At 35.4% G+C, this 14,110-nt stretch overlaps 1 protein-coding gene across 4 annotated transcripts in view; it reads right to left on the bottom strand.

The window, feature by feature from the left end:
• Nucleotides 1-14,110, bottom strand: part of SESTD1 (SEC14 and spectrin domain containing 1) — a 154,210-nt gene that overhangs the window by 36,147 nt on the left and 103,953 nt on the right. For all 4 annotated transcript variants that reach the window (XM_050750546.1, XM_050750548.1, XM_050750547.1 and 1 more), the window contains 4 exons: nucleotides 12,575-12,688; nucleotides 10,570-10,667; nucleotides 7,696-7,751; nucleotides 4,891-5,102 (listed from right to left, as the gene is read on the bottom strand). In XM_050750546.1, coding sequence (XP_050606503.1) covers nucleotides 4,891-5,102; nucleotides 7,696-7,751; nucleotides 10,570-10,667; nucleotides 12,575-12,688 — 480 coding nt within the window. The remainder of the gene's footprint in view (nucleotides 1-4,890; nucleotides 5,103-7,695; nucleotides 7,752-10,569; nucleotides 10,668-12,574; nucleotides 12,689-14,110) is intronic.

The raw sequence follows: 14,110 nt of genomic DNA, 5'->3' as shown, positions 1-14,110 counted from the left end.
AAGCATGGTAAAATCCCATTTCTACACAAAACACACAAAAAAAACAGCTGGGCATGGTGGCATGTGTCTGTAGTCCCAGCTACTCAGGAGGCTGAGGTGGGAGGGTCACCTGAGCCTGGGAGGTCAAGGCTGCAATGAGCCATGATCGGGTCTCTGCACTCCAGCCTGGGTGATAGATTGAAATCCTGTCTCAAAAAAAAAAAAAAAAAAAAAATTCTTCTGCAAGGACATCTGTCCAGCAATTGCCTGTCCAACCTCAGAGGCACATCACCCTTGTTCATTGATCTTTAGAATCAAAGACAATTATTTCAAAACAATTACGTAATCCTCATTTTTTTCCTTTAAAAATGTTTGTCTTCCTTTACCTCTCTGAATATGCACACAGCTTACTATGACATGCGTATTCCCATTGTAATGTTCTATTCTCTAAAACAAATAATCTCTTCCTTTTAGAGAGCCTCTCTTTGTTTGTTATTTAGGCTGACAGTGATAATTTCACTCTTCGATTCCCCACAAAGAAAATTTTTAATCACCTCCGCCTGTTCAAACCACTGATCCTCTTTAAACACCATTCCTGCAATTTGTGCCATCAAGCAGATGGCCTTTTCCTCTTTATGAAAAAAAGACACATCACACAGTAACTCCTTCAAACTTCCTGATGCCTGATTTACACACAAAGCACCTCTGGACTCATCCTAAAACCGCCCCTATAAACTTTGTAAAATTAATCAGGGAAGAAAGAAGAGGGAGAAATGAAAATATACCAAGCTTGCAGCATGTTGAAAGTTAATTGTTAGGTCAGCTCAGTTTCACCTGCTTCCTCATAGTTGTTTGCTGCCTACTGACCTAGAATCATGGACCCTGTTACAAGATTATAGTTTCCCTGAACTGTTCTATAGATAACAAACTAAACATTATGAATCGTTGTTTTCACTTTGAGACATTCCTTCAGGTCCTGCATACTGACGAAACTACTCTGCCAGCTGGTCGGAGGGGCCCATGACGCTGACTCACCAAATAATGCAGTTTCCACATCCTGCTGACTTCATCTCCCTCGCCTTAACCAATCAACAACCCCAATTTTCCAGCCCCTTACCCTCCATGATCCCCTTAAAAACTCTAGCCTTAAAGACTCCTCAAAGAGATGGATTTGAGGGTCTCTTCCCATTTCCTTGCTCAGTGCCCTGCAAGAATTAACTCTTTCTCTGCTGTCTGTATAACTGGTCTGTTTACTGGGCAGCAGTCATAGGAACCTCATGGTCCTATGGCAATCCTAGCCATCCTTCTTCCTGCAACACAGGAAGAGCTCTCCCTCTTTCATTCTAAAGCAAATCCCTTCTATTGTGCTTTGATTCCACCTTGTTGGGAACTTGATAGTATTAATTATTCCTTCTCTCTTGTGTATTCAACCTCTCCCCGCAACACTTTCCAGCAATCTTTAAAGATTTTCATATCATGAAAAGAAAGAACAACTATCCTTACCCCTCCTATAGGTTGAATTGTGTCCCTCCCCTCAAAAATACATTGGTTGAAGTCCTGACCCCCAGTACCTCAGATTGTAACAATATTTATTAGGAGACAGAGTCTTTAAAGAGGTAATTAACCTAAAATAAGGTATTTAGGGTGGGCCCAATCCAGTATGACTGGTATCCTTATAAGGAGAGGAAATCTGGTCACAGACACATAGAGAGAGAAGACAATGTGAAGACAGGGAGAAGGCCATCGTCAAGTCAAGGAGAGAGGCTGGAACACAGCCTTCCTTCATGGCCCTCAAAGGAACCAATCCTACTGACCTCCTGATCTCAGAACTCCAAGAAAATAAATTTCTGTTGTTAAATCACTTAGTCTGTTTGCTATGGTAGCCCTCGCAATGCAATACAACCCCTCTTCCACCACTTATAGCCATTACTCTATTTCTCATCTTTCCTTCAGAGACAGACTTATCAACCACTTGTCGATACTCATTGCTTCCTTCACCACACCTCCCTTTCATTCCTGAATTCACTCCACTGTTGCTCCTGGCCTTGCCACTCCATGCCCTGTGGTCACCAGTGACCTCAATCTTGTGCTTTTCTAACAGACATTTTAAGTCCTTTTATTTACCCTTTCAGCAGCATTTGACAGGTTTGTAAAACTCCTTCCCTGAAATGCTTTCTTCCCTTGGTTTCCATGACAAAGAACTCTTCACACTTTCTCATCTTTGGCCAGTCCTTCACTGCCTTCTTTTCAGGTGCGTGCTCCTCTACCTTGCCATGAAATGTTAGAGTTTTTCAAAGTTCAGTTTAAAGCACTCTTCTTACCTCTCTCAACTTTCTCTTCAGGCAATTTTCATCCACATCAATGCTTTTAATTACCATTCACGCACAGATGACAAACAAATATACCCCAGCCCAGACTTCGAAGTTTGGACCTGTTCTGAACTACCCTTCTACATATTCTCTTAGAAGTCACAGTCACCTCAAACTTAACAAGTCTGAAACCAAACTCATGATTCTCCACACTATTTTGCACCCACGGTAATATCCAAATCTTGCCCAGTGTTCCCTAGGTGGGCAACACCATTATCTTGCAAGCTAAGACACCAAGTCTTACAAGTCAGAAATATGATTCGTCTCTAGTATCTTCTTACTCATCCTAATCCTATTCCCATCACTCTCCTTCTTGGCACTTGTCATAGCTGCAATTTCACAGCTGTTTGTGTCATCATGTAAATATGTCCCAGGAAGCAACAATCCTAGTTTTACTCACCATCACATTGTTGAACCTAGGACAATGTCATACTACTGTAGACATTCATTTTTTTTAATGGATGAACTAACAGGTGTTATTAAAAGAGGACTCATTATGTGTCAAACACTAAATATTTCATGAAAATTATCTTCTTTAGTTCTTGTAACAGTCCTAATAAGTAGGCATTATTGTTGCTGCTATTGTGGTTACTGTTGTTATCCTCTGCTTACTGAAGAGGAGACTATGACATAGAAACTAGGACTTTCTTTCTCCCCAAGGTCAAGCAGCTTGGAAGTGGTAGAAGAGGGTAGATTCAGATTATTTGGGTTCAGAATATGATTTTTGTACTGCTCTGCTACTCTATCTTAGTGGTTTTCAAAGATAATCTCAAGCTAATTGGCTAAAACTTACCTGCATTTAAAACAAACTCTTTAACTTATGAATGAAGTCCATGGAAAAAGCCATGTACAATTAACATATGCTCAGAAATATCCAGTTTATATGTGGTTATCATGGAATACATTCTAAATCCTTTTGCCTGAAATTCAACATCTTCCATGATCCAACTCCTTCCTTCCTTTCAAATCTTTTTTCCCATGACATCCTGATGCTCTAATTTGAGAAGTCATGAACTAGATCAATTGTGCAGGCCAATTCTGGCCCACCACCTGTGTTTGTATAATAAATAAAAGTTTATTGGAGAATGGCCACACATGTTGGTTTACACAATGTCTATATCTGCTCTTGTACTATAATGGCAGAGTTAAGCAGCCACAGCTGCAAGAAAGACTGTATGGTCCACAAAGTCTAAATGTCTGGAATTTTACAGAAGTTTGCCAGTAACTACACTAGACCTCTAAAGTAGAGTCTAGTTCAAAAGAAATACATAAAATAACTACCACTGATTGAGAGCTGGGTTCTTTCCAAACACTAGCCTTTCAAAGGGAGTATTATCATTCCTGTTTCAATTAAGCAAAGAAGGCAGACAGGGAAAAAAAGAGAGGAAAAGAGGAAAGAAAGAAAACAGAACAAGCGAGGCTCAGGTAGGTGAAGTATAGTGAATGGTCACACAGCTAAGCAGAGGAACTGGGATTGGGATCACACTCAATGACTCAAAAAGGTCATCCACTTCCTACTGTGCCTACTGCTTCCTTTTTCCTCAACAGAACTTAGGATTCTACGCTGCTATGATTTACTCATGCTACTCTTTATCCTCCCCAAAATGCCAATTCTTTCAAAACCTATCACTGCCTGGTGAAATCAGATACATTCTGGGAGGACAATCTCAAATGCTACTTCCCCCACTAAGTCTTCCCAGATTACCTGCAGCTGAGAAATAATCCTTCCTATAAGTGGCTATAACCCCTCAGTCATGTCCTGTGACTCTTAACACTTTCTCGTCTTAAACTTATTGATAGTAAAAACCAAGTTTACCTTTATATACTGTAAAAAATCTACCACAATGCCTTCCACAAAAGAAACACTTAATAAATGTTTATCTAATGAGTGAATGAACCTAGATTTAAAAATTAAGATGTTTCCAGTTTGTATTTTTAAATAAAATATTTGAAGATTTATTTTCTTAATTATTCAACATAAAAATCCAGAGTGTAATCTAAATAATAGAAATGTATTCCTTTAGTATTTTTAGTATTTTAGCCTACTTTTCTCATAAAAATAAATTTTAAAAGAAATTAAAATTCCTAACAACTAAATACATTTAATGTTTTCTATCAGTATTATAAAAAAATTTAATATTAGAATCATTTGCATTACATGGGTTATTTTGCTAGGACAGAAATACTCTTCATAATGCCTAAATTAACCAAAAAACTAAGTTATTAGAAATTAAGAATAAACCAAATATCAATAATGAAATGTTATTTTTTGCAAGAATACACTGAGACCACTGATGATGTTTCCAAGAATCAGTTATTTTTGAAGTTCATTGTTACACTAAGCTCAATGCTCAATGTCATCACTGTAGAAATAACTTTTAATTCAAATACTATTTGTAAAACAATACCTAATTCAAAAGTTTCAGAATCCAGTTTGATATGTTCTAAGGTTTTCTATATAGTACATATAAGACTTAATAGTCACACAGTAGAAATTATAAGGAATTAAAAAGAGTTAAATATATTAAAATCAGACACCTACCTGCATCACCTTCTGTTGAATCTCTTCTAACTGTGTGCGCTTGCTACGTTGCCTACAAACTTCCTGGTAGCGGGTATATTGCTCTCGGAGTGAATCTAATAATTTCATAACCTGTGGCTGTGCGAGCAGTTCATCATCCATTGGAGACCATGAAACCCCTCCGTCTGAGCCATTAAATCGACGCTGCTGTAATTCGGATAATAATTCATGCCCTTTACAAATAAAAGATACTTGAAATTAATATCTGTAAAGAAATGCAATTCTCACTTCTCAATATTCTCAATTCTAGTCCCTTGTTTTTAAAACCTATCTGTCTACCTACATATCTATCAGGTTATAAATGCAATTTAAAAATGTATGTATCACAGTAAATAGGAAAACTGCACATATTAATATGTATATGTGTGTATACATATATACTATGTAAACTAGTATATTAAAATGCTATATCATATATCATAAATATATACACCATAGAAATACTATACTACATATTAAATATGGCACATATACGGTTTATATATTTTTTTCTATCAATCACATTTTTGTTATTGGTGAATTAATTACTCAGGATACTGTGCCAAACAATCCTATTTATCTGTAGAGCAAAATTATACTGTGGGATTTCTGTCTGATGGTACTAATCCAAGTTGTATGTTGTAGGGTTTCAGTATTAATCCATATTCTCAATTATAGCATTTAAAAAAAAGGTGATAGTATAACGAATGATTAAAAGAAGAAAGTTTTTATTACAAGTACAAAATAATATTTATATAATCTCTATTTATAAGAATCTTCACAACATATTAACAGTGAATAATAACGGGCCGTACTAGTGTTAGAACTGCAGTGAATGTGACTCAATTACAGAAAACTCATGTAGAAAATCCACTCGTACATGAGGAACTACAATTGCAAAATGTGCAACAACTAAAGCTGTAGGTATTAAATAATTTTAAAAGTAAATAAGGTAAAAATTGTTTTTGTGACTAATATTTAGGCATCAAAACAACACACATATTTAAATTCTCTTCCTTATTTAGAATAATATCCTAAATTTAAATGGCTATCAATATACAGCAACTGAACTTTTATTATGGTTTGGAGGTATTTCTAATTTCTAAAAGTACCTATGATTGTTCTAAACTTCTTCGTTTTATATTCTCGTTCAATCCTTAGTTTAAAAGTTAACAGCATATAAAATAGGACCTAGTAGCATATAAAATTAAATTTAAAACAGAAATTGTAAAAGCTTAATTCAATGAATTAAAATAAAAAGTTTCAAGCTGTTAAACATATGTATGGAATTAAGTTTTAAATCTAGAGCAGTATTTTACTGACAGTACCTTCTAAACATATAATAATTCAGAGATTACAAGTATTTCTTTGTTCTCTAACAAAATAAGCTGTGTATCATACTGGAAGAACTTAGGACACCTGAATCAACACAACAAATACATTCAGAATTTACTTCTTTATTATTTATTACATTTTATAATTGGAAAAGTAACTGTTCTAAAGATTTGCACAGTCGTTTTATATACATTCATAAAAGCTATGAATATCAGAATACATTTAATTTTTTCTACTTTGACAACTGTCACCCTTAATATTTTCCTTGTGGATATCATTTTCCTTGTGGATATCACGACACTATGCTGTCATGATAGTGTCATGATCTCAAAGAGCATGCTTTGAAATCAAACTGCCTAGGTCCAAGTCTCAGCTTCAGCATTTACTAGCTGTGTAACCTATATAAGTTACTTAACCTTTTTATGCTTCAGCTTTCCCGTCTTAAAATTGGGATGACAATAGTATCTATTTCACAGGACCGAAATGAATTAACATATGTAAAGTGCTCAGAGGTGGCACACCGTAGGATTAGAGTTATGAGCTATTATTTTAAAAAGATTAGAAATAAAATTGAGGTATTTCAATTGGAAAAAATTACAGTTTGGTTCTCCTAGAGTTTGTGAAACTGCTACCAGAGATATTTGGGTTGGAATATACATATCAGGCAGCACTATGTGCAAGGCTTTGCAAGGTGATCAGTGTTTTTACATCGAAGATTATAAAACAGTAGAGCTTTGGCTTTGGATTTAGCTATGGAGAGAGAGAGTTTAATAGTTACTTGATCTTCAGCAAGTTATTTTCTATCGCTAAACCTTGGCTTCCTCCAGTACAAAACAGATAAAATAACACTAATTATCTCAAAGGCTTGTTAGGAGAATGAAAAAGAAAAATACATAAATACAATGTCTGCCACATAAGGAGTGTTCAATAATTCTTAGGGCAACCCAGTGAAATAAAAATTTTTATCTTCATTTTATTGATAATAAAATAAATCCAAATTTTTAAGGGAGAGATAATTATTACTAATTTTTAAAAATATTATAAAGCTGGGGTTCCTCCTACCCCCACCCTGGGCCACACAGCAGGAGATGAACGGCAGGCCAGCAAGCATTACTACCTGAGCTCTGCCACCTGTCAGAGCAGTGGCGGCCTCAGACTGTCACAGGAGCACAAACCCTATTGTCAACTATGTGTGCGAGGGATCCAGGTTGCATGCTCCTTATAAGAATCTAATGTCCAATGATCTAACGTGGAACAGTTTTATCCTGAAACCATCCCTCACCCAGTCCACAGAAAAATTGTCTTCCACAAAACCAGTCCCTGGTCCTGAAAAATTTCCCCTTGAGTTCCTTCCACATGTACCACATTCATGCTGAACTCATGTTTATTTAATGAACCAATCAATCCAATTGGTTTACTGGATTATTATTACAAATATTTTTTAAATCTTACCTGTTTGAAGAACCGTCTCAGGATCAACCGATGGAAGAAAGTTTAAATCCACAGACCTGGAAAACACCAAATGAGTAATTTTCAAAAGACATATTTCTATCAATGTAATTTTAAAAATTCCTTTATATATAAAAAATCAAAACAGGGGCACAAAAGTATGAAAATCTGAAGCATACCATTCTACCATGCTAACTTAAGCATAAGGAAGCCCATTTGGGAAAAGTAAATACTAGTAGCCAGAGAAATACCAACATAATAAATCATAAAATAACTACTTGGAAAAATGCAGTTTACTGTTTTTAGTCATAATATTATTTCAAATATATCAAAGAAGTCCATTTAGTATTTATCCAATGAATATTTGTTTCAAAATGAAGTTTGTCATATAGTAACCCAGAAATTTAACATTAAAAAAATGCATGCAGCCACGCTCCAGTCAAAACTTTATTTACCTACAGCAATCTTTGATAGCTGCAAATATTCTGTCTTATATTCCAGAGGGGTGTGTGTGTGTGCGTGTGTGTGTGTGTGTGTGTCCCCGTCCTAGCAGTTGTACTCTCTTCCCTAATCATACTTCTTGTGCAGCTGGACATCTGCCTTTATTTTCCTAAACACATACAGGAAAGAAAAGATGAAGGAAAGAAAGGGGACAAGGACCTTGCTGCTGCAACTGACCGGTCTTGTGCTAAGTTTTTTGCTTTTTGTCAATTGATCTAGGTCCTCAGATGCTTTCTGAGGATTGACATAAAGAATGTTGGAAAAAAAAAAAAAGACGGTTGATTAAAATTTGCAAGAGGAGGGACTCTATTATCTGGGATCTGGGGTTTAAAGGAAACTAATCAATAACACGTGAGTTCCTTGCACGAGGAACTGGCAAATACAAGGTTTTGATATTTCATGTAGTCATGCAAACCAGCACTTTCCAAAGTGTTTCCCAAAACACCGAAAAAGTTTTTTTTTTGAGACGGAGTCTCGCTCTGTCACCCAGGCTGGGGTGCAATAGCGTGATCTCGGCTCACTACAATCTCTGCTTCCCGGGTTCAAGGGATTCTCCTGCCTCAGTCTCCTGAGTAGCTGGGACTACAGGCGTGCGCCACCATGCCCGGCTAATTTTTGTATTTTTAGTAGAGGCAAGGTTTCACCATGTTGGCTAGGATGGTCTCTATCTTCTGATCTCGTGATCCACCCACCTTGGCCTCCCAAAGTGCTGGGATTACAGGCGTGAGCCACTGCACCCAGCCTGAATAAGATATGTTTTAAGGAAGCAATTAAACAGGTTTCTTTGCTGCACTGCTTCTTTAGAACCTATAATCTGCAATATTCATAGTCATTCTCAAAGAGGGAAATATAGTCAACAGCATTAAACTCTTTGACCATGGACTCATTTTCTATAGGCACCAACATGGGATGTCTTTCCCAAGGAATATAACGAAGAAACATCAAACTTACTCTGATGGACTATTCAGAAAGCAAAGAAGTCCAGCTAATTTTCATCAAGTAACTCATGATATTTTCAATTCCTAAACCACAGCATATATGTGTGTGTGATATCTACACACACACAATCACATATTTATATACACAGAAAAAATTTCATAATTTTACATTTTTATATGGCATCTATAGGACAGAAACATTCCTAACTGCTTGTGGTGACTTTAATCAGATTTACATTCAAACCATTTGTTTTCACATTTTGACTTTGTTTTAATCAAGATTTTGTTAAAACTAAGATCTTACACTCAAAAACTTGATATGTGACTGTATTTGGATTCATGGAATAACAACAAGCATTTTATTAAGGTTCCACTGTATCTTCAAGGTCAGATTCAAAGGAGACAGGATGATAGGGAAGACAAGGATTCTTTCACATTTCCTAATGAAAAATTACTGTTCTAGTGACCAATAATAATCAAGTGATCTGAATAGTTAATTTGCTTGCTAAAGTGTTTTTTATCTGAGGAGGGGGACTTGGCCTACCAACAGAAATGTGAAAGCTGACAAGGCTATAAATCAAGGAAAATCTGTTAACATGATAAATCTAGGTAGTTACATTCAGATAACACAACTCAACTATTACTTCATCGCATGTCATAAAACACTAAATTCTCCAAGTTCAATTCACGAATATCACATATTTTACAACAACAGAAAAAGTTCTATAAGCTAGACATTTTAGTGCTAATGTATTCAAATAAGGGTTATAATAATTGTATTTCAAACTGCAACTTTTTTCATATTCTTAGCCAGGAAAGAAGATAACTCTAAAAAGGCAGAAAATTGTTTCTTTTGAAAATATGTTCTTGAAACACTTTACATAGTGTCAGAAAAAAGTAAATACATTACTATTCATTTAAAAATGGACCAAGCGCGGTGGCTCACACCTGTAATCCCAGCACTTTGGGAGGCCGAGGCAGGCAGATCAAGAGGTCAGGAGACCAAAACCATCCTGGCTAACATGGTGAAACCCCGTCTCTACTAAAAATACAAAAAATTAGCCAGGTGAGGTGGCGGGCGCCTGTAGTCCCAGCTACTCGGGAGGCTGAGGCAGGAGAACCCATGAACCCAGGCATGAACCCAGGAGGCGGAGTTGCAGTGAGCCAAGATCGTGCCACTGTACTCCAGCCTGGGCCAGAGTGAGACCCCGTCTCAAAAAAAAAAAAAAAAAAAAAAAAGGCTTTTGTGAAGAAACTTTGATTTAAACCAATAAGTTTTACATGTAAAGCAAATTCTCATGAATATTGTATATCAATTTTGATAGAATGAAGACTTTTTTTACTGTAGATTTTTTAGCCTGTATTAACAATAGAGCTATCTTTTATCAGATCAATTACAGTTTTGAAAGGATATAATTGCACGCCACTAGCCACCTACCTTTCTTTCTCTTGCTGATTTCCTTTATCACTTCCATTGTTAATCAAAGCAAGTTCATCTAATAATGATGTAGATTCCTTTGTAAACTTCTCAAAAACCTACAATATGAGTTTTATTAACATACCAAGAACAGTCTTAAAAATTAATATGTAATAAGGATCATCTGTTAAGAGCAATAGAATTGGCCAGCTAGGATTTGTTTTCCTTCCCTGGCAGTCAGTGCAATTCTACCACCAGAGCACAACAATGTACACAAGAGAAGACAAAACTGTTTCCTAAAGCAATGAATAGTTTCATGGATAAATAATTTTTAAAATTTAAATACATCAATAAATTATCTTCATTCTCCAGATAAGTGTTTCTTTGAGAAACATTTGCATCGATAACAATTCTAATTACATACATGTAATTTGGAACATGCTAAGTCTCTAATAACAGTTACAGAACATTTCTTTATGTTATTCTATCACCAACACATGTTGGTTTCATATAATAGTTGTTACATACATGCATATAGCATTTAAAATTAGTTATAATTTTAATGATTTCTTCAAATATTTCTGAAAAGGAATTTGCGCAAGTCTGTTTAAACGTACATAATAAAGTGGACAATCACTTGACTGACAGCACTTTTTAAATATGGTAGAAATAGGCTGGGTACAGCAGCTCATGCCTGTAATCCCAGCATTTTGGGAGGCTGAGGTAGAGGGGTTGCTTGAGCCCAGGAGTTCATGACCAGCCTGGGCAACAAGGAGACTCCATCTCTACGAAAAATAAAACCTTCGTCAGGCAGGGTGGCATGCACTTGCAGTACCAACTACTTGAGAGGCTGAGTTGGAAGCACTGCTTGAGCCCAGGAGTTAAAGGCTGCAGTGTGTGGTGATCATGCCACTGCATTTCAGCCTGGGGCAAGACCCTGTCTCTAAATAAATAAACTGGGTGGATACAGAATTAGTTAACCATTCAGAGATAACCAAAAGTTCACTATTCTCCAAAAAAATTATCATTTAATCTAAGATGAGTTAATCTGACGTTTTTTCTTTCAGTAGTTGAATTTAAAAAACCATCAAATTACACAGAGTAGCAGATTTCAGAAGTCTAGATTGCCGAAGATGATAAATTTTCACAAATGAAAATGTTTAATATGTCAAACTGCTCTTCAAGTTGATAATTCAAATTAATGTTTAAATATTCTCTGAAAATGGTAAAGCAACTAGATCACCTCAAGAAATTATGCTGCTGTTCGCTGGGAGCACTGGCTCATGCCTGTAATCCCAGCACTCTGGGAGGCCAAGGCAGGTGGATCACGAGGTCAAGAGTTTGAGATCAGCCTGAACAACATGGTGAAACCCCGTCTCTACTAAAAATACAAAAATTAGCTGGGCGTGGTGGCGCGTGCCTGTAATCCCAGCTACTCAGGAGGCCAAGGCAGGAGAACTGCTTGAATCCCAGAGGCAGAGGTTGCAGTGAGCCAAGATTGTGCCACGGCACTCCAGCCTGGGCAACAGAGCAAGACTCTGTCTCAAAAAAAATAAAATAAAAAAAAATAAAAGAGAAATTATGCTACTGTTATTCTACTTTAAAAATTTACAACTTTTACTAATGCTATCAATGACAGAACAGTAATAGCTAATACTTATATAGTGCTACTATATCATATCTGGTGCTATTCTAAATGCTTTATATGTATATTCACTTCATTTTACCCATAATCACACAAAGGTAGGTACTCTTATTATCACCATATTACAAATGTGGAAATCAAGCCAAGGCAAGATTAAATACATTGTTGAAGGCCATACACCTAGCAACTAGAATCAGAATTCTAATCAAGTAAGTCCAACTGCACAGTATTTGTCTATTATGTTATAATGTAGTATGCACATAATTCTCCATTTTTGTAAAAAGAAAAATAATCTATATTTTAATAGAATAAAATTATAAAGTTGTCAAAATATATCTTATTTCTATGCAATAACATTTTATCTCATTGTAATATACCAACCAGCCTCTTATTTAACCAGTCCATGTGATCATAGGTGAGACTCCCACCAAAATCTTCTGTTAATTGGCATGGTTCAATATAACGAGTCAATTTATTGGCAGACACTAAAATAACCTACAAAAAGGTTAAAAGAAAAGAAACATTTAGTAACCCCCTATTAAAGTCCATGAAAGTAACCGGGAGGTAAAATTAAAATATGCAATGCTGTTTCCAACATGATGACACATTATCATTTACTTAATACAATATTTAAAACCAATTCAATAAGTTATAGATACCTGATAAAAAATTCACCAAAAACTTTTTCTAATACCACATTTTAAAAAACAACAGGTACCACCAGTTCAGATGAAATATTTTCAAAAATATTTTATTAATGTTTCTTTGTAACAAAAATCAATTCCTTAATGCAATGAAGTAATAAAAAATTTTCACATCACCTTAAAATTAGCTAAGGACACTAAAATGATAAGCTCTATGAAGAGTAAATCCGGCGATCAAAAAGTTACCCATTTTAAAGTTTTTCTAATGTTCCTTTGATTACATATGAACAAAACAAGTCCTCCAGTTGTAGAGTATAACCCACGATAATGTATGCCAATATTTAATTTTTAGTAAAAATTAGGAGATCAGAGTATTTACAAACTTGAAAAGTACATTTTAAAATGCTAATCTTTTAACTCTAAACTTAAAAAGATTTCAAATACAAATTAAGTAAGTACCTAAGAGACCATTGCAGAACTAAATAAAACTTCAGTGAAGATACACATGAATATAAAAGAAAATGCATCTATGGAAGATATTCAAACAGTAGTGTTAATACTAAATGATATATGGAAATGTGAATTTACCAAAAATGACTTGATAAGAAAAATAATGTGTCTGGCTGGAAAGAGCATCATTCCCACTCTCACAATAACAAAAGCCAGACGATCAGCAAAATTATAACTTTTTTTGGAACTCCTAAGAAAGCTGAGGTTACAGGGAAACCTGTAACTAGTTTGAAGTTGAAGAGAAGGTAGGCATCACAGAGAGAAAGGTGACGGAGCTACTACAGAGCGCATGTGCGAAAGTTTTGGAACTCTTTTTTATCTTGATTATGGCAAAAATTATGTGACTATATGAGCTTGTCAAATCTCATAAAACTATACGCAAAGGCATGAATTTTACTTCACATAAATTATACCTCATAAAACTGACTTTTAAAAAATTTAAAAAACAACTTGAGGACTTGTGGAAGAACTCAGAAAGAGACAAATGAAACATTCAGAAACAGACACAATATGTAAAACAAGGTACATCCATACTGTATATGAAGTTATAAACAATAAATAAGGAGAAATCACCAAGACTGCTTTGCCGAAAGAGGGGAAATTTCATCCTCAGGAAGATACCAAAAACACTGCATGAAAAATTCATAGAACTATGAACTCTATCAAATTTGAGTGCACAACAAATTGCTATTGATAACAATACATTAAATGGAAATTAATAGTCTTAAACATTTATATGAGGAAACACAGCCTAGTGAATGAG

Source organism: Macaca thibetana, chromosome 12 (assembly GCF_024542745.1).
Source record: "Macaca thibetana thibetana isolate TM-01 chromosome 12, ASM2454274v1, whole genome shotgun sequence".
NCBI lineage: Eukaryota > Metazoa > Chordata > Mammalia > Primates > Cercopithecidae > Macaca > Macaca thibetana.
The sequence above is the reverse complement of the archived record's forward strand: the minus strand, read 5'-3'. Positions and strand labels throughout refer to the sequence as shown.